This window comes from Primulina eburnea, chromosome 3 (genome assembly GCF_022965805.1).
Source record: "Primulina eburnea isolate SZY01 chromosome 3, ASM2296580v1, whole genome shotgun sequence".
Taxonomy (NCBI): Eukaryota; Viridiplantae; Streptophyta; class Magnoliopsida; order Lamiales; family Gesneriaceae; genus Primulina; species Primulina eburnea.
The window spans coordinates 12,626,492-12,648,073 of NC_133103.1; the positions used below are offsets into that span (position 1 = coordinate 12,626,492).

General features: G+C 34.9%; 2 protein-coding genes and 1 long non-coding RNA gene across 3 annotated transcripts; 2 read left to right on the plus strand and 1 right to left on the minus strand.

Annotated features, from left to right (window-relative positions):
* Nucleotides 1–287: 287 nt before the first annotated feature.
* LOC140826519 (paired amphipathic helix protein Sin3-like 2) lies at nt 288–11,686 on the plus strand. The gene is made up of 24 exons (XM_073188883.1): nt 288–597; nt 743–823; nt 1,689–1,991; nt 2,064–2,247; nt 2,328–2,426; nt 2,553–2,723; nt 2,812–3,112; nt 3,843–3,979; nt 4,238–4,313; nt 4,394–4,423; nt 4,603–4,796; nt 4,896–5,050; nt 5,389–5,516; nt 5,630–5,884; nt 6,098–6,652; nt 6,832–6,917; nt 7,166–7,807; nt 8,450–8,547; nt 8,633–8,771; nt 8,858–9,010; nt 9,113–9,276; nt 10,062–10,173; nt 10,997–11,173; nt 11,258–11,686. Exons 2-23 carry the CDS (start codon nt 747–749, stop codon nt 11,132–11,134), a joined length of 4,197 nt encoding a protein of 1,398 aa, XP_073044984.1. The 5' UTR covers nt 288–597; nt 743–746; the 3' UTR covers nt 11,135–11,173; nt 11,258–11,686.
* A 1,038-nt stretch (nt 11,687–12,724) lies between these two features.
* Nucleotides 12,725–14,823, minus strand: LOC140826520 (protein transport protein SEC13 homolog B-like). Its single transcript, XM_073188884.1, has 2 exons — nt 14,658–14,823; nt 12,725–13,812 (listed from the first exon to the last, which is right to left on the minus strand). Exon 2 carries the CDS (start codon nt 13,769–13,771, stop codon nt 12,863–12,865), a length of 909 nt encoding a protein of 302 aa, XP_073044985.1. The 5' UTR covers nt 13,772–13,812; nt 14,658–14,823; the 3' UTR covers nt 12,725–12,862.
* Nucleotides 14,824–18,305: 3,482 nt separating this feature from the next.
* Nucleotides 18,306–19,805, plus strand: LOC140828266 (uncharacterized). The gene is made up of 3 exons (XR_012117149.1): nt 18,306–18,499; nt 19,171–19,388; nt 19,639–19,805. It is a non-coding gene; the product is annotated as an uncharacterized lncRNA (long non-coding RNA).
* Nucleotides 19,806–21,582: the final 1,777 nt, after the last annotated feature.

The following is a 21,582-nucleotide window of genomic DNA, read 5'->3' on the forward strand; positions in this document are numbered from 1 at the left end:
ATTTAAAGCATAAGGGACAACCGCTTCTACTAGTTTCTCCTACTTTCTCACAGTGTGTGACCTTTTATTGTGTAATAATAATAATTTACTTAAGTTCGTGTTTATGGGATTAATTATACTAATTTTAATTGGAGGGAGGAAAATTATTTGGTTAACTAATAAATTGAAATTGGGCCCTTGAACAACAAAGCCCAAATATTTGAAAGATTGCAATATCCATACAGCCCACAAGAAACGTCACTTCCTCCACTTCTTAAAAAATATAAAACATTTGGTTTCTTGATATTAAAACACTGTCACGCTAGGATTTTGGCCTCGTATAAAACTACACAAAAACATTTCTCTCTTCGTTCCTTTTCGTATGGTTTCTTCTCGTGCTCCAGTTTATGTTGTTTTCCCAACGTTAATGAGACAGAGAACTCGAAGATTGGGAAACAGAGAGGAGCCGGTGGAGGAATAATCAAGAAGCGGTTTCTTGATTTGAACTGGAATTTGATCCGGAAGTTTAAACTGGTTTCTTTATTTTTTGGTTGGCTAGATTAGATCTGTGCGCTGTTCTCATTTTTTTTCCATTCATCGAAGGGAAGGGAATCTCAGGCCAGTGTTTAATTGGATGAAACATGCTTATTTGCAGTTTTTGATTCTGTTTTTCTATTTTCTGTTTTACACATTTCTTACTTATTCCTAACGTGGAGTTAAATTTTTCTCTGTGTTTCGTGTTTTCTTTGTGTTTTTTGTACAGACTGATGAAGCGATTGAGAGATGAGGTGTATGTGAACCCTCAATTTAAGCGGCCATTCGGCCCTTCTTCTCGAGGAGAATCGTAAGTTTTTTATTTTATCGGTTATTAAATTTTTTTGAATTGATCGTTTCTTTTTTCGTTACTTTTTTTGTCAAACACGTCTAATTCTTGTCTTTATTATGTGGGATTTTTCATTCTGAGGTTTTGCTCATGTTTTTACGTCTGGGAAGACTGTTGATTTGTGTTATGACTAAGAGATAAACTGAATTTGGTTAAAACTTTTTTGATCTAAATTATTTGGTTTCAGGATTTTGATGTGGTCACATCCTTAGTAGCATTAGTAAAAAGAAACAGGAAAGAAAGAAGGATTAGGTTAAAGCGTTGTTTTGACAAGGGTTGCTTAGATGTTGAGGGCTGGTAGGTCGTGACAGGGTCAAAAATTGGATCTTTATGAATCTTATTCTTTCTAAGTTCTTATTTTGCATGGATTGATAGTTTTCCCCCTTTTCGAGTCACTTGCCATTTTTGATTGGTGTGTTTTGTGTAGGGCTATATCATATATAGTCAATTAATTGTGTTTTGGCTGCATTCCGAAGATTCTACGGATCAGGATTCTTCACCAGTGCGACAAAACCTAGGCGTTAAATGTTGATAGTGTTATAACTGTGGACGGATTATATGGTTTTATGGGACAGAACAGCAACAACCAGGATTCATAATTGTTGGTCTTGTTTTGGCTGCATTCTTACAATGCTACACAAGAAAAGTAGACTGATCTTAGCCGAAAAATCTTGACAGAGTTAAATTGTCAACAGATAATATATTTTTAAATAACACCACGGAGAAATCCAAGATGCTTTATCGTTTTCTTAGTTATTCTCTAAATTTTTCCTTCATTCTGAATGATCCTAACTTAATGTTTTACCTTTTCTTCTGTGTTATATAGGTATGGGCCTCCACATGCTCCTATTGGTGTAGTAGGCGGAGGCGGAGGCGGAGGCGGTGGTGGAGGCGGAGGTACAGTTGGAGGCGGAGGCGGCGGAGGAGGAGGTGGAGTCAACGGAATTGGTGGTGGTGGTACTGCTACTCTAGGTGGTGGTAGTACTACTGGAGTTGCATCTGGTAGCACACAAAAACTTACCACCAATGATGCACTAACATATTTGAAGGAAGTTAAGGATATGTTTCAAGATCAGAGGGAAAAATATGATAGGTTCCTTGATGTCATGAAAGATTTCAAGGCTCAAAGGTAGATAGATATCCCTTAAATCTGTTCGATTATACAGTTTATAATCTTAATGATATTGAACATGTTACACAGAATCGATACTGCTGGTGTTATAGCTCGGGTGAAGGAATTGTTCAAAGGGCATCCGAATCTGATTCTTGGGTTTAACACCTTCTTGCCTAAGGGATACGAAATTACCCTCACTGATGAGGAAGAGGCTCCACCAAAAAGGACAGTTGAATTTGAAGAGGCTATCAGTTTTGTCAATAAGATTAAGGTTGATTTTATAATTCCTCGTTTGATGATTACTGTTCTGGATTTAGTTTCTAATTAAGGTTTTTCCGTTTTTGTCTGCAGAAACGCTTTCAAAATGATGATCATGTTTATAAGTCTTTCCTAGACATTTTGAATATGTACCGGAAAGAACACAAGGGTATCACTGAGGTCTACCAAGAGGCATGTGTTTTACTTGCGACGGAGTTGGTTGAAATGATATAGACAGATACTTTTACGTTCATTTGTGTGTCAACTTTTATCGTTGAGGTGTTCATGACAATTAAGGTGTAATAAATGCCCTTGCAGGTTGCAGCACTTTTTAATGACCAGCCAGATCTCCTTGATGAATTCACTAGATTTCTTCCAGATTCTTCAGCTACTGCATCTGCTACACATGCATCTTTTGGTCGTCCTTTTCCTCGTTATGATGAGAGGAGCTCTGCCATACCCACAATGAGACATTCTCTCATGGATAAGGTCTCATTTCTTGACATCTATTCTTACAATACCGCCGTTTTCCTTTTTCACTGGGTGCTGACTGAAAATTATGCCCTACAACTTCCAGCAACGACCACGACGGGATCGGATCATTAGCCCCCACGGAGAACGTGATCTTAGTGTTGAGCGTCCAGATATGGATGATGAAAAGACAGTTGTGAAGTTGCATAAGGATCAAAAGAAGCATGTAGACAAGGAGAACAGGGATAAAAGAAATCGTGATCAAGAAGACAGAGACCCCGAAAATGAAAACAACGGAGACATTAGCATGCATCGGCTCTCTGATAAAAGGAAATCTGCCAAGAAAGTTGGAGACTTTGGAGGAAACTCAAATCTCACATCCTACGATGATAAAGATGCATTGAAAAGTGAGTTAACAAAGCCCCTGTTGTTTTTTTTTATTGAAAGTTTGTTTTCGTTTTATTTCGTATACAAATGGTCGTAATAGAACATTCTATACGACAAAAGAAAGTGGTAATTGAGTGTGGTGCACAGTATTGTCAACAGTAAATTTTTTCAAGAATCAAGAATAAAAGGAAATTGAGTTAAATAGGGGAACTAGTTAAAGAAAGCCAGTAATTCTTCCTCTATGATTTGTCTTTTTGCACTTTTTTTCTGTTTACAATTCATCTTACTGTGCTCAACATAACAAGGAACAAACTTTTTCCATCCCATCTTACTGTGCTCGACATAACAAGGTACAAACTTTCCACATTTAAATCATTGTTTGTTTTCTATAATTTTAGGAGATAAAAATATAGTTTCATATTATTTTCGAAGGAAACACTTTTTATTGTGCATACCAAATCATGTAAATGTGATATTTTGTTTGGTAAACATTATTGTCATATTAGAGTTGCTATTTGTGTATAGGAGTAGATGTTTTAAAATTTTAAATCATAGTATATCTTTTTAAAATATAATATAAGAATGGAGAACTTATAGTAAGTATTGAAGATTTAAATTAAATGTAACGATTATGTTGGAAAGGATAGAAGCTATTTTTTTGGTACCCAGATTTAAAAGGTGATGAGGTATGTTTTGGTTTTGGAAAATGAAAAATTAAACTAACTTAGCAACTGTGTTTGATTTTTCCAGGTATGTACAGTCAAGAGTTCACTTTCTGTGAAAAAGTTAAAGAGAGGCTTGGCAGCGAAGAAGATTACCAGGCATTTCTGAAATGTCTTCACATTTACAGCACAGAAATCATTACAAGGAAGGAGCTGCAGGGTTTGGTATGCAATCTATTACCCCTTTTCACAATTACGTTAATTTTTTTGGATATCTGAATTTAGAGTTTGCATCACTTGCTTAATTTGGTAGTATTTTTCAGAAATGATCGTTTATCTGCTCCCCTAATTTTTTCTATATCTAACTTCCATAAGTGCTTAACTTAAGTTCTCAACTCTCCCTATGTCCTCTCCAACCCTTAAATTTGGTTGGAATGTGTGAATATATATTACTCTATCCGGCTCTTACATATGCGCTTTCAGGTTGCTGATTTACTTGGAAAATATCCCGACCTTATGGAGGGATTTAATGAATTTTTCGAACACTGCGAGAGAATTGGTAATTGTGAATCTTCATTTGGGTGAATTTTTATTATATATTGAATCATTTTATGTTCTTATCGGTAGTGGGATGTGCAGATGGATTTCTAGCTGGTGTCATGGGCAAAAGTATGTATTTCCTCTCACGTAGCGTATTTAGATAATTTATATATTTGTCTGCACATCTGCTTGAGTGGAATTTACCAGCTTCTCCTCTTCCTGACTTGCATGACAAAAAGTCTCCGGACTATAAGCAACCATTCAGTTTATGGTTGTATAGTTTAGCAATAATGCTTTATTTATTGCAGAAACATTATGGAGTGAAGAAAATTCTTCAAAAGCCTTGAAAATAGAGGACAAAGAGAAAGAACAAAGGCGCGAGGTGGAAAGCGGGAAAGAGAAGGAGAGATACAATTTAAAATACTGGGGAAAGTCCATTCAAGAACTTGACCTTTCTGATTGTCGAAGTTGTTCTCCCAGTTACAGGCTTCTTCCTGACGATGTGAGAATTCTGATTTGCTCCCTATCTTATCTTCTGGCCATTATATATAATTAGAACTATGTTCATGAAATTATTTTTAAATAAAAAATTTCTTTGCAGTATCCGATAGCTTCAGCTAGTCAGAGGTCGGAGCTTGGTGGACTAGTTTTAAATGATCATTGGGTGTCTGTGACCTCCGGTAGTGAGGATTACTCCTTTAAACACATGCGCAGAAACCAGTATGAAGAAAGCCTGTTTAGATGTGAAGATGATAGGTAATATACCATCTAAATATCCCGTCTTCTCTCTTATCGGACGGTATGATCTTATTGTCAACGGAAATCAGAAAATCTGTCCGTTTTATTGATAAACTTTGACTCCTTTGTCAAACCATTTCTTCGTTGGTCTTTTATACCGATGGCCATCTTATCAGTCGATGAAAGAACGAACTTTTGCATTGTTGTGCCCATGTTCACATTTTTGTAAACTGAATTATAAATTTTGATTTTGTGGTCTTTTCCATTTACCTATTTCTTAGAGTTTTCCTCTGGATATGGCTATGAGTTTTGCTGATTCCAGATTTGACATTTGGGGTTGTCTCTCAATGTTTCAGATTTGAGCTTGACATGTTGTTGGAATCGGTCAGTTCAACTGCCAAGCGTGCAGAGGAACTTTTGAGCGGCATTAACAATAATTCAATTGGTTCAGATGGTCCCATACGTATTGAGGACCATTTCACAGGTTGCATTGTAGAATCTCAGATTTGTACTTACGTCGGAAATTTATTCACGTTCTTTTGTTTACCTGAAAAAAGATATATATATTGTTGCTGAGTTCGGTGCTATTGCGTGCAGCTCTGAATTTAAGATGTATTGAACGTCTATATGGTGACCATGGTCTTGATGTGATGGATATTTTGCGTAGAAATTCATCTCTTTCGTTGCCGGTTATCCTGACCCGCCTCAAGCAGAAGCAGGAGGAGTGGACCAAGTGCCGTTCAGATTTTAATAAAGTTTGGGCTGAAATATATTCTAAAAACCATTACAAGTCTCTTGATCACCGCAGTTTCTATTTCAAGCAACAAGATTCTAAGAATTTGAGCACAAAATGTAAGGAAATGGTGTTTACGATCTATTACACTTGTCTCTGAATCTTACACGTGCCTCATCTTTTAGAATATTTTGTGATATCCTCATGGTATTTTGTTCCTCTCTCCGCATGAGATATGGATCAGATATCGTGGAAAATTATGTGGTTAACCTGGTGTTGCTATCAATTTGTGATGTGGTCCTCATTTTTCCTTTTATGCTTTGAATGAACAGCATTAGTGGCAGAAATCAAAGAAATCAAGGAGAAAAGACAGAAAGAAGATGATGTGCTACTTAGTGTTTCCGCTGGAAATAGGCACTCTATCATTCCAGACCTTGAATTTGAATATACTGATTCTGAAATTCATGAAGATGTCTATAAAATTATCAAGTACTCGTGTGAAGAGGTCTGCTCAACAAAAGAGCAATTCAATAAAGTTTTGAGATTCTGGACCACTTTTCTCGAGCCAATACTGGGTATTCACTCCCGCCCTCTTGATACTGATGTTACTGAAGATGATGGTGTCTCTAAGCGTCAAACCATTAAAAATACCTGGACAAACATTGTAGAAAGTGAAGGAAGTCCAAATGCCGATGGCAGTGCCACAATCTTGAAGCAACCGAATCCTATCTGCAATGGCAGTCCTACTTCAACTCACCGATTGAATTTCAGCAGGACTGGCGTCACAAATGTTGATTCCCTTGCTAAAGAGGGACTGCCTGTTGTATCTGGTGAAAGATTAACAAACCCTGATGTACCGGTCACATTTGGATCAGATGCTAATCATGGTATTGTGCTTTAAATTATGAAGCTTCTGTTTTTACTAATAGTTTTGGTGTTGATATTATTTTGTTATTGCTAATTGTCGATGACATTGTTGGTCGTAACTTCCATGTCTTTTGTAGTTACACTGTATACCTTTTTGCTTTATTACAATTATTAATTAAGGTTTATTTTGAAATAAAAGGTCGCGGAGCAAATTATATACAAACACATAATGATCCAATTGAGGAAGACAATGTATCCAAGCTTAATGCAGAAGATATACCACATGTGAGTTTCTTGGCCTCACAAAACTCTTTGATTGGAACAAGCATTGTTCATTTTTTTACTCCACATTTTATTTATTATTTTCTTGGACGCTCCCTCTTCTTTTCTTGTTTTTGCTTCATTTTTTTTTCAAATTTTAAGGCACTGCACTGTTTGTGTCCAAATTTTGGAGAAGGGAGTGTCTGGTAGTTCATCTTGGCTTGTCTTTTCTTTTTTGACTGGACATGTTCATGTCTCCATGGGTACAACAGGGCGGGGACTCATCAAGATTGAATCAACCAACAAATGGGGAGTCCACAGAAGGCACCGGACTTGTTGGATATAACGAGGATTCTGTTGACCCTGGTAAAAACGAGAAAGAAGAGGGCGAGCTGTCTCCAAATGGTGATTTTGAAGACAATTTTGGCGCCTATCAGGATGGTAGTTCACAAGCCTTGCCTGATAAAAATCGTGGCAATGACAGGAGTCACAGGACCCAAGGTCAGACAGGCCATCATGAAGAAATTTGCCCAGATGCTGCCGGTGAAAATGATAATGATGCTGATGCTGATGCTGATGACGAGGACAGTGAGAATGTTTCTGAGGCAGGAGAAGATGTTTCGGGTAGTGAGTCTGCTGCCGATGAGTGTTCGCGAGAAGAACATGAGGAAGAGGACGATGGAGAACCTGATGACATTGATGGCAAAGTGGAGAGTGAAGGTGAGGCGGAGAATACTAGTGAAGCTCAATATATTGGAGGAGATGGTGCATCTGTGTCACAGACTGAACATTTCTTGCGGAGTTGTAGGCCTTTGTCAAAGCGTGTTGCTTATCCATCTGTGGGCGGGGAGAAAAAAGATCGACGGATCTTTTATGGAAATGACACCTTTTATGTGCTTTTCAGGCTGCATGAGGTATGCTTACATCCTTTTCTGTTTGGTTGATCTTGTTATAATGGAAATTCTCTCTAAACCTCTTCGCTCTTATATGTTACATCTACTTGACCAATGTAGCATGAACAGGAAAACATCTATAATTAATACTCGATAAATTTATAACATCTCTAAAATAATATTTCTTTCTCGATCCCTACTTGGGCCAATATGTGAAATTAATAATTTCGATAAAGTAATAAGATAATAATTTTTCGGATACTTGTATAAATTCATGGATTTCATGTCTTACTTTTCTCATCAAAGGCATACATGCAAGTGAATTTTATTTACAATTCAATATGATGAATATTTTTAATTATTAAAAAATAATATCATTTACTTGTTTTTAGAAATATATATGTACATTGAATTTTATTTTTCTATTAGTTTAAGAAAGATCATATGAACATCAGTGAAACACCATGATTTTTTATGTAACTAAATCAATATTCATTGAATCGAGAATTTTAAATAATAGTTTTATACTTTTTCTTTTAATTAATACATCTCTAAATTAGTAAAATATCATGGTTCCTACATTATTAATTTATAAAGGTTTTACAAGATGCTGATTAAAGAGTTACATTTTGATTATGAAACTTTACTATTTTATGCTTCCAGAAATTGTATGAAAGGATATTATCAGCTAAGGTGAATTCATTATCTTGCGAATCCAAATGGAGAAACACGAAGGATGAAAGTATTGATCCCTACTCCAGGTTGTTTAGTAGCAGCATATTTTAGTTTTTGAAAGATTTGGAATCTATGTTGCTTTGTATTGATAGCTCTTAATTTCAAATGCAGGTTCATGAGTGCATTGTTTAGGTTACTTGATGGATCTTCTGATAATACTAAATTTGAAGATGATTGTCGATCACTGATTGGAAACCAGTCATATGTACTCTTTACCTTGGATAAGTTGATATATAAGTTGGTCAAACAGGTATCCTCATTAAATTTTGGTTTACCTTCTTTGCAATTGAGTTCAAATTTCACAGCTTGCTTTTGAATACTGTGTTCTTTCTGCAGCTCCAAACTGTTTCGAGTGATGAAGTGGATATTAAGCTGCTTCAATTGTATGAATATGAAAAATCTAGGAAGCCAGAAAAGTACGTCGATTCGGTTTATTACGAAAACGTCCGAATTTTTTTGCACGAAGAGAATATATTCAGGCTTGAATGTGTATGTTTCCTTTCACTTCGAATCAAGTTAACTTTATTCACATGCATTCGAGGTTTCTGAAAAATTTACTTGGATGCTGAGCTGTTTTCTTTCTTGTTGTAGTCATCAACTCCTACCCATTTATCTATACAACTGATGGATGACGGAAGTGAGAAGTCTGAAGTCGTGGCAGTCTCGGTGGATCCTGGTTTCGCAACTTATCTCCGTAATGATTATCTTTCAGTCGATCGAGGAAAAAAGGAGTCTTCCGCGATTATGCTGAAGAGGTATTGATAACAGTTCCAATTCGAAGTCACGCAACTTGAACGATAGTGGTGCTTCTTTATAGTGGTGCTTCTTTTATAGACAATGATAAGAATTTGTATGTGGACACTTACATTATTTTACTATAGTTATGAGGAAATAAATCAGGAGAATCATGGGACACATCTGCTGTAATGTGGACCTATGTTAATCACTTATCTTTTGATATTTTGTTTCCTAAAATTTTATAACATGAAATAACAGCATTGTCAGCATAAACTCGATTATCAAGGGAAATCACCCGTAAATTAACCTTTTTTGGTAGTTACAAGTTTTGGGGTCTGTTTTCTCGGTTTAGAAGGCATGCAAACGGTAGACGTAAATAAACTTGTCACCAGCGTTTCATTTGAATTAGTCCGTCACTAACGGATTTGAAGCATTTCTTCATGGTACTTTAAATGGCACTTATAACCATAAAGAGTAATTTTGATTTTGGATGGATTTTTGGCCTCAGAAGCAGCACTTTCACAATAATTTCACTTTACTAACTTTTGGAGCAAAATTCGGGATGTCGTACTAGGAAACTCGGTATCCTGATGCTATTGCCACTCCCTAGATTTAGTGTTATGACATGGCTCAATTGATGTGGGAAAAAAAGGGAGGTCAAACGCGCATTTTGTTGCTATCATTATGGTTACTACCATTAGTCTGATCAATTAAAGGTGAAATTATTATAAAACACAGAGATCACGTTCGGAAATGTTGGGAATTTGTAATTCAATAGAAGACCTGCTTGTTTGGTGTGCAGGAATATGCGCACATGTGCCAATCTTGAAGAGTCTACTGCTCTATTTATGGCCACAGAAAATGTTTTGATCATGAATGGGTTGGAATGTAAGATGTCAGCGACTTCGTCGAAGGTATGTTTCTCATTAATCTAGTTTAGGCACCGGATCAATGCATCACATGAGCACAGGGGCGCGTGACAAGGCTTTCCTACCAATTATTTTACTGTAATTTAGGAATCTTTTCTAGTTCAGTATATTCCTTGATGTTTTTTACCTCGGTGGTTATTTCACTTTGTCTAAAATCGACATAGTCATGGTTATTTTGGGTAAAATAATTCCTGAAATTTCAATTTATTTGTTTCTTGTAGGATAAAACTTCCTCTTTTCTCATTTTTTGGGTAGAGTGCACGGATGCTCGTTGAAATTTAAATTGGTTGCACGAGCATTTTGCTCCACAGTAATCCTTGTTCTTTTTCTCGATGAAAGACGATATCTTAGGATAAGATTTGAATTCATATTTTGATAAATCTTTGAGAGCATGTTTATGTCTTATTTAGGAATTATTTCCTTTCACAGTGTAATCCAAGATATTTCTTGTCTACATAAAAATATGATGATTGCAATCTAAACTAAGAGATAAACGAGACATTTATTACTTGTATGTAGAGTGTAGACTTTCATGTTTGAAATGCGTAAAATTTGTATCGTGTTGCTTTATCGATTCACTATCTTTCTACTATTCGAATTTCACTCTTTTTCACAATATGCTGTTGTAAAATTCTCAACTCAAATATCATTGCCTGTCTGGGACCTAGACTTGGTAATTTTAGATTCATTTCGAGCAACATAATCAATTCTTAGATTAAATGTGGTTCACTAAATCTTGGTTAACATCTGATGGTCCGTTTATTTGTGGGGGAATTCTTAAACGTCTAACCAAATATCATTCTTTCAGATCTTTTACGTCCTTGACACGGAGGACTTCTTTATTCGTTTGGGACGCAGAAGGAAAAACACACCAGCAGGAACATATTCCCTTAAGAACCAGCAACGGGTGCAACGGTTTCACCAATTTATGGCAGCCTCTGTATGAATGTGTCAGCCCTTTTCTAAGGCCGTGATATACAAGCATGTAAGCAGTTTTCCTTCCTTTTAAACAAGTGTAAGCTAAAATAAAATATTTGATTGAATGATCATATCTCGTGCTCTTTTGTAGAGTTCTTGGGTGCGTGGTCGTCTGCCCTTAGAAGGCATTTATCCAGCATTCTTATCTATTCGCTTCTCAACGAACCAAATAACCTTTAGAGTTCCGAGTTACTCCGGATCATGCTATTACCTTGTAAGCGCAAGTCAATGGTACAGCCGCAATCTCTGTATATATATTAAGTTAAGCGATGTTAAGTTAGAGTCCTGTTTTTATTTTATTGTGCGGGGGTTCAACGGGGCCAAGAGATGTTTGTTGTTCTGTCTAGAGAATGGAATTTTCTTGCAGTTATGTTCTGCTAGGTTATGTTACATACTGATGGGGTGAGGCGAAATGGTATAGCAGAATCTTTTATGTTTTTAGATTTTTAAAAATGTTTTTATTGATTATGTATGTGTACATATAGAGTTCACAGTTCAATGCCTGCTTATGTCAAAACTATTCTTGTTTCAGAGAAATTTACTCTTTCTATGTATTTTTCGGTTTGCTGCTAACTAAATGAGGTAATATGTTTTTGGATGCAACATTGTTGCAGAGGGGCTGCTTTGTACTGATCTCCCTTCTAGGTTTCAAATTATATATTAAGTATATTTTGATCCAGTGCATATTATTATAAAAGATATGCCTTTAAAAGTAGATACCAGTCGGGGGGAAAAATAACTAACACTGTTTTATTTGGTTTTACTTCGGGATATCTTTTTATTTACCAAAAATTAGAACAAATCATATGTACCTATTTTAATATTTTCCCTATCCTTGTATAATTTTTAATCAAAATTTATATTTTAAATTTAATATAATCATATGTACCTATTTTAATATTTTCCCTATCCTTGTATAATTTTTAATCAAAATTATCTTTTAAATTTAATATAATACAAAAAATGGTAAAAAAAATAAAAATAAAGGAATTTAGCACCTTTCTAGCATTATATTCGATATATTTGGACCATCTCCAGATAAAAATGTTCTCTATGTATAAAACAAAACCACGTGATGGTCATTTTTCCCTTGGGTTTGGACTTTTGAGACTTGCGGATAAAATTCAAAACGAAGACGGGACCTTTGATTTTTTGGGTTCAAGACTTTTTTAAAATCTCGAATTAATTCAGGACAAGTATATAGATATCTCAATCTTCTAACTCGTCTCGAAAATAATATTAATAATATTATTAGATTAATAATATAATAATATTTTTTAAAATATTAATATTAATAATAGTTACTCATTACTCACTTTCGTTTTGTCTTATTAATATTTTTGAAATGAAATCTGACAAAACGAGGATCGAGACGGGTATAAAATTAGGGATGAAATTCTCAAACCCAAAAAAACAAAGATGGGAACGAATATAAATATAGGGATGAAATTTGAAGATGGAGATCAGTCTCATCTCATTGCCATCCCTAACCACGTGTTTGTTATATTCTCTCATTTATCTTTTTACACAGTAATAAAATATATCCTCAAAAACTAAGTTAAATCAGACTAACACGTTCATTCCAGACAGAAAGATTGAACAACAAAGTATGGCATATTAAAAACTTTAGAAAATAAAATGACCTAGATAAAAAAAAAATCCATTTCTCCTTTCAACAACTTAAAAAAACTCTATTCTATGGATCAACTGTGGTGACCTCTTCCCAATCTCCATCTACGGCTTCTTTCCAGAGTGTAACATTATTGTCCCCAGCTGCCACGGCCAACAAGTTCCCGGTCAGAGACCAGGAAACCCTCCAAACCGGTGCCTTGAAGTCCTTTAATACTTTACCCTCCCATTGATCACCTTCCTTTGCCACAGTCCATATAACAACCTTTCCATCCTGAGAAGCACTCGCCATCGTGGATTTTGGAAGCCCCAAATTTGGTGCCCATGAGATGTCTCTCACCCAATCTGAGTGCATTTGCAGAGCCGGGAAACAATCCATTTTCCAGTTACCACCGTAGAGTTTCCACACTTTCACAGTATTATCACAGCCACCAGAAGCCAGCTTCTGCACAGGATCCAGCAGTCCAGATCCAACTAATTCACCAGGGGCCATGGAAGGAGCCCAACTAACAGCAGTCACCCCCACAGGGTGGGCTTGTTCTATTCTCGTAGTTGCCCAACTACCATCTGATTGAGCCGTGTAGACAGAAATATTGCCATCTGAAGAACCACATGCCAAGCAAAGTCCGACCTCGTGAGGTGCCCAAGCAATGGAATTGACAGATGATTTGTGGTTCGTGAAGACATGAGATTGAGACCAATCATTCTGATTACCTTGCTTCCAGATAATGATTTTACCATCATAAGAACAAGAAGCGAGAATCGAACCAAACTTGGGGTGTGCCCAAGAAACCTGCCAGACGGGCCCTTGATGGCCGCTCAAGGTTGCCAGATGTTGAGATGTAGAGTTATTGCTGATACCGATTATCTTAATAGTGGCATCAGATAATGCTGTTGCCACACATTTCCCATAGTAATCCATGGAAACATCATGAACAACATCATTGTGACCTGTTTCTATCTTCTGTGCAGGCATTTTGTTGACCGCGCATTCCCGGTTTATTGAATCTGTGATACCTATCAAAGGTCACTGATTAGAGAAAAAAACTCCCTTGTCATTCGAATTCATGTCATATCTTTTTCCAGTAAAGCTACTTGTAAATATTAAGCACATCTCCCGACCATCACAAAACAAGATATGTTACAATAAAACCAACATATTGGAGAAATAACAAGCATCGGGAATGCGAAAGCCCGTGACTTAAGTCAAGTATCTGCTTAGTAACTTAAGTCAAGGATCTGATTAATTAATTTTCAGGGAAAACGAATTTGTAAAGAAAAATACACATGAAATTAAAATTTTAATTTCATTTCAGGTCCACCCTACTTGCTCCACTGGTCCAACCCACCTAAGGGCACATAATTTCAATTAGCAACCATTGATCAAAACTGAGCCGATGAGCTCTCCACTACACATCAAACCCAATGAAGCCTAAATTAGGTCTCGTTGTTCTTAAATCAGCAATCTACGCATATGATTTCGCTCTTCTACGTATTCCCCATCCCAACAATCACAACGATGACTTCAATTCTCTCGCAAAACATAACATCATTTATTCCAAACAAATCAGCATAACAATTAAAACTAACTACACAGTCACGAACCCTTCTTCAGAGATTACCCAAAAATTAGTTAGAAAATTGAATCTTTTCCCAAAAGGCATCATCACTCCAAATCATAATAAAAAATTAATCGGACGAAAAAGGGCACTTATGATTAAACATGAACCACTCAGATCTAATAATTTTTTCTCCCTGATATCAGAAACTCATGCAAAATTGAAAAGGAATGAAAAGGACTAACATAATAACTCGAAGAAAAATAGAGGATATGGTTAGCAGATGGCGAAAGGTTTCATCACCTGTGAGAGAGAGAGAGAGAGATTGGACCGCACGAGCCGAAATGGGTCGGATCCGAGGTCTAAGAGACAATCTGAGAATATCCAACAGGAATCGCCGCGAGCTGGACGCGGTGCCGGGGAGCTGCGATCTGAAAATCCAGTTACACAGTAATGCTATGTGGCTGCATTTCTAATTTATACACCAAGCCCAGGTCTTCAATCGGATTTATCTTACTAAATTAAATTCAACTTTGATATATACATACATAGTTATATATAATATACACTAGTTTTTCACCTACCGACAATTATTTTATCTAATTGATGATTAAAATTAACAAGTATGATAATCTATTTCATTTTCTCTGTTGTGAATTTTTATCAAATGGAAATGTTTATTTTTCTCGAAGAGTCATTTTTGTATTTCAACTGAAAATTAATATTTATATTAGATGACATAATGTATTTGTCAATTATATCATATACACATATAAATTTATGTACTATGTACAAAACAATAATTGTAATAAAATAAAATGATAAATAAGATACAAATTTTTAACGTGATCTAAATTTCAATAAGAGGATTTCATATTCTAATTTGAAATTTAAAAGTCATCGAATATACATGATACAATAACATATTTATAATAAATTTATACAGTTACCTATAAATTATATATTTATTATTTAAGATTTAATATGTTAAACGGATACTTACATTATTTATAATTTTCTCATTTAGCAAATTCATTTTGGGGGGGATTATACTACGTTGAGGAGACAAATCTGTTTATATATATACAATAATATATATATATATATATATATATATATATATATATATATATATATATAAAATATATGAGATGTTAGTTTATATAATTAAATATTAAAATTAATAAATACACACATTTGAATAAATAATTAAAATTAAAATATAAATAAACTAAATGGATTATATCATACAATTAGAAAATAAAACAAATTGAAAATTTTAAAAAATTTCCTTAAATACAATATTTGTCGTTGAAATAGTGCTAGTTGAATTTGTTGGGGTCATGCATTAGAAGTCATCCTAAATTGAAAAATTTATAAAAATTCAATAATAACAAAAGATAAATTAAATTATAAACAACAAGAAGTAAATTTAAAATACATGTTTTGAAATTCAAGAAATTCAGCAAAGTTTCCATTTACTATCATTTTGGTGATATAAAACGTACTTTGAACTAACACTTCGCCCCTAAATCGTCTTGCACGACACATTTGAAGAATCAAAACGACTGGTTCATCACTGAAAGTGCCCAAAAATGCCATGATTTCATCAACAAAATCTCCTCATAAAGTACATGGTAATTTGTTGTTTCTAACAAACAATAAATATAGATTTTGAAATGCCAAAAATTAGTTTGCAAATATAAAATTTGAAAATAAGAAAAATTGTGGTTACTCTAAATCTTCAATGACGAAATCAATAAGTTTTGTAGCATGTCCAATAATTTATTTATCTTGAGATGAGTCTCTTATTATTATTTTACCAATGACATCTAGAAAGAAATAAAAAAAAGACTTATAAGTAAACATAAAAATGATAGAAAATGTGGTAGATCCGTAAGTAATTTTTTTAAAAAAATAACCTTACCAAAAAGTTCATCCTCATCATGGACACGGCATTCTTCAAATTTTTAAAGTTCTTGAATTCAAATATAGTTGATGAAAAAGTATTATCGAAAATATCGCAGACATTAGTTTAATTCATAAACGTGAGTTTGTATTTATGTGTTGCTATCTTGTATTCAGGCGATTGTCTGCAACAATTATATTTTTAATTACAAAAAACTGACTTTCTTTGAGAATTTGTTTCATTTTCTATATTAGGCCTTCTTTATTGTTGCATGATATGCGCGAACCCTAAAAAAATAGGGAGAATCTATCAATTATATTTCACGTGTTTAGAAAATTTCAGTATCAAATATAAGAAAATTTGTTACTTACTGATCATGAAAGATGCATTCGAATATCCATTTGGTCAACCAAGGAAACCTATCGAACGATGCTGCAAGAATCAGACAAATTCAAGGATACACTTATGGGAAAAGATATCAGTGGGGAAACTACCATCTATCCGGAGGAGGAAGGGTTCATCTCGGACGATGACAATGAAGACACTGTAGAGCAGATTGAGGAGGAACGATGCCAGCAGATCAAACTGTCAATGGAGGAAAAAGCAAGACTACGTTGGCCATGGCGTCAAACCTTAACAATCAAAGTTATGGGACTTATCTTTTCCGGCGTATCAAAGCATTATGGAAGCCTGAGGCTACGATTGAAATGGTGGCTATTGAGAAGGACTACTACACCGTCAAGTTTTCCTCGATCGATGACTATGAATATGCGAAGGATGAAGGCCCGTGAATGATAATGGACGACTATTTGATAACCAAGGAATGGTCTCCCAACTTCACCCCCTTGTTGACAATACAGAGAAACTACTTGCTTGGGGTTTTATTTCTCTCTTCGTCAATCGAGTATTACGACCAGGAATTTTTTTGTGAAAGTTTGAAGCAAAACGATCAAAGTAGACCAGACAACGAGATTAATATCAAGAGGTAATTAGTTGGCGAGATTATGTGTAGAAGTGGATATAACTAAGTCAATTCATTGGGTCATTAAAATATATACATTTGAATTGGAGGAAGTACGATTTTTTTTACTTGAGTAACAAGGAGTGGAGTTAAGGGTATTTTGATATTTTTTCACCATTAATATTTAATATAAATAAAAATTCACGATAACTTACTTGAAATAACTAGACTCGAACCAAATGCACAATTATGCAAGAACCCGTATTACCACCAAGTCAATTTATCAACATTTAAATTTCTATGCAAAAAAAAATTATAAAACATAGAAGAATTCTTGAGCTGAGTTTTCATCACTGGGTCGAGTTTAAGTCTAATTTTTCATCACCGAGTCGAATTTTTATAACTAGGTCAAGTTCGAGTTCAATATGTCAAGTTCGTGCAACATCATGGCACTGACAATCACCCCTCGTCCTCTTCGGGCCCGGCCTCACACAACATCTATCAAATAATCGAGGTGCGAGTATGTGTATCAGTTAAAATATTCACTACAAGAAATCTGACTTATCGCGACGCATCGCACATTCAACGTCGCCATATGGTACCATTTGGCGACGCATAATGTGTTCAACGTCGCTGAAATATTGAATCGTATGCACCCATTTTCCCACCTTTATTTTGAGTTATTTGGCGACTGGACAAAATTAATGCGTCACGAAATATAACTATTTGGCGACGTAGAGCACATTCAACGTCGCTAACACGTGGCGGGAAATTTTCCCTCCTACGTTCTGGGTCCTTTAGCAACATGACTCAGTTAAAGCGTCGCAGAAAGATAATCCTAGAGCGTCGCAAAACTGGTAAATCATTCCACGACGCGTAACAAGAGTCGCCGAAAATTTTGGTGGGAAAATATATTTCATTGATACATTTTGCGACGCATCGTACACTCCACGTCGCTAAACATGGAGTATCCTTTCGTATCGTAACTCATTGTCCTCTGTGCGTCGGCAAATAGCTTTTATATTATTATATACGAAATTATAATTTTTTAATTATGTTTATATTATTTATTAAGTATTTTCATTCTCCCACCATTCTCCCCCAATTTTCCCCGCCTCGTAGAATTCCCAAATCTCCCCCGCCTCATAGAATCTCAAATCAACATCATCGTTCCTTTTTTCCTATCGGGAAGTGGCTTCAAGTGAAAGATTTTCAGAAAACTGTTGTTAATCGGAAGAGGCAGGGCGAGAGTTCATCGACATCGAGTCTTTTGAGGTGAAGAAAGCTGCTTAATTCTAGTAACCCAATCTTTGATGGTCAATTCTTAAAATTTTTTTGATTGAGTAGATGCAAATATTGTACCATAGCATTTTTCGGGTCTACTTATGCAGTTTTAAATTTTGGCTTCTTCTTGAAGACAACAACCTTTAATATATGAATAAATTGAAACAAATCCATGGTGGATACGAATTTCTGTTGAAGTTTCCCATTGACTAAATTATTATGTTTTTGTCGAGTGGTTTGATTTGGTTAGTAAGAAAATATAACAATATATTAAGAGAGAATGCTTTTTGTATTGCTATGTGTGTATTCTTGATTCTTGATTATGTAATTGTTATTGTTCTGTATGTATCAGTGAAGTTCTTAACATCCATATTTAGTTCTTTCGTAATTATAAAATTAAAAATAGTCAATCAGGTTTCACATCTCACAATGTTTAATTATTGCACAATTAAATATTATATTATTGGCTACCTAATATACCATACTTTGGTTCTTCTTCTTAAAAATGAGGTAACTTCAGTTAGATTCTTGAGAAAATTACAATTCTCTGGTATGGTGTATACTTGACAATGCTAGATGACAAATAATCATATTTTTGTTTTAAAAAAACTATTAATTTATTGATTTGGGTCAACATTAAGCTAATTACTTTTGATTAACAGGATAGCACATATGTTTTCATATGTCAAGATTTCATGATTGACTTCTGGCCGATTGGTTGCTCTCTTCTAAGGGCACTAGATTTGCTGCAAAATTCCTCAAGCCAAGCAAACATGGAAATTTAGACAAAAGAAAGAATTTGTATCAAACTAAGCATATTACAACATTTACACGAGTTCTCTGGATAAGATCATCAAGCTCAATCTTGACTGCAAGATAGGTTGTTTTCCATTTCTCCACAGTTTTGTGTCTCCCCATTTGCCACCCATGCTCATGTTCATCAGACTTACTTCCCATGCATTTCTTTAACTCTTCATTTCTTTGTACTTGTTAATTGTCATATATTTGGGATTGATTTTTCAAATCTTAATTTGTTTTTTCTAATTGTTCATTGTGGAAGAATTTCAATTTACGGCATTTTTTTTCTTAATTTCTATGTGACCTTTAATTTGTATTATATATTGAACTAGAATATACGTCCCAATCCTGTGACGGGAGAGCTTCCGAGCGTGATCGACACCTTTGAACAATTGTTTCACAAAGGATGAAAATAGAAGAATGATTGGGCAACATAAAAATATGTAAGTATATTTTACTATTTCTTTAGGGGAGCCATGAATACTAATTGTTTTGTTTGTGAATTTTTCCAATTCGATTTATATGTATCTTGGTTTTCTTATGTTTATTGGTTTATATATTTTTTGGGTTTTGTTATTGGTGTTTTTGAGTGTCATTCCTTCGAATAGCTTGTTTATTTTATGCTTTTCCTTTTTGGCATGGTCAAGCTTCTTTGCTCGGATAAGAGAGAATAATGGATTGAAACCGGTTGCAAATAATTGCTGATTTTGTCGAATATTGGATCTCGGACGTCAAAATGCTTTATTGTTTTCTATTAGAACATATTTTCTTTTCTTCCATTATTTTTTTAGTAACAATGGTGATGATCATGATTATTGTTTATGTTTATAATTGTTCTTCGTATGTGATTTTAATGAATTTTAGTATAGACTGAAGCATAAAATAATTAGCATATATAGACTACAGACTATAGGTAAACAACAACAAAAATTTGATGCATTATTGCAACACTTGTAACATGTCATTTTCGGTTTCTCTTTCCAGCATCCACCGACAGGCTCTTCGACTTGATCTCCTCCATCGCTTCCCTCGCCTCCGACAACGACTATGTAGTTTTTTTTATTTATTTTGCAACATTATGTAATTAGTGTTTGAGGAATTTTGTTTTTAAACATTATTTGATTAGTTTGTTTATTTTTTTTAAAAAAAATTGATTATTGAATAGTAAATTGTACATCTATTAAATTTTGTTATATATAATTATTTTATTTGATATTCATATTTAATAGACAAAAATAACTTCGATGACACATTTTGACAATGCTTTTATAGTGACGGTAAAAGAGGATAAATAAAAAATAGAAAAATAGGTAATGCTAAGGGCGTTGCTAAATATCTAATATCTTTGATGGCGAGGTTTTCGCGTCGCCAAATAATTACAATAATATAGAAAAATTGAATCAAAAATGCATTTCGCGACGCAAGGAAGTCGTCGCCATATGATAATACCTTTTGGTGACATGTGCGTTCAGCGTCGCGAAATGCGTACACCGTTAGGTGACGCTTTACTTTCCGCGTCGCCAAATGGCCGATTGACATTTGCCTACGAACAATTTGCGACGTCGATCGGCGACGAGTTCTTGCGTCGCCAACTATTCTGCGACGTATTTTGCTTACATTTTGCTACGTTAGTCAGCGTCGCCAAATGTAAAATTTCTTGTAGTGATTCTCGAGTCATTGGAAGTCTGATGTACTTAATTAGTTGTAAAAGACCCGACATAGCTTATACATTAAGAAAATTGAGTAGATTTACGAGTAATCCAGGAGTTAAACACTGGAAAGCAATTATTAGATTGCTAAAGTACTTAAGGTACACTCGTGACCTCGGACTGCACTATACCAGATATCCCGCAGTTATTGAAGGATACAGTGATGCAAACTGGATATCTGATATGAAATACTCAAAATCTACAAATGGATTTGTATTCACTTTAGGAGGTTGAATGACTGTGTCAATTCTTAGAAGATATTCCAGAATGGGAAAAACATGTACCAGCTATATGCATAAATTGTGATAGCCAATCTACGATTGGAATGATACAAAATAATACGTATAAAGGTAAGTCTAGGCATATAGGTCGTAGATACAATACCATTAGACAACTACTCTTAACTGAAGTTATCTCTGTTGACTGTATAAAGTCAAAGGATAATGTAGCAGATCCGCTAACCAAAGGATTGAACAGAGAGTTAGTTGCATAATCGTCGAGGGGAATGGGTCTCAAGCCTATAGAATAAATTATTGTGAAGGAAAATTCAACCTACGATGACTGGAG

Coding starts and splice junctions, on each gene's coding strand:
- LOC140826519 (XM_073188883.1), top strand. CDS start 747: ATGAAGCGATTGAGAGATGAGGTGTATGTGAACCCTCAATTTAAGCGG. Junction 2,724..2,811: donor GACATTCTCTCATGGATAAG/GTCTCATTTCTT, acceptor TACAACTTCCAG/CAACGACCACGACGGGATCG. Junction 8,548..8,632: donor AGTATTGATCCCTACTCCAG/GTTGTTTAGTAG, acceptor TTTCAAATGCAG/GTTCATGAGTGCATTGTTTA.
- LOC140826520 (XM_073188884.1), bottom strand. CDS start 13,771: ATGCCTGCACAGAAGATAGAAACAGGTCACAATGATGTTGTTCATGAT.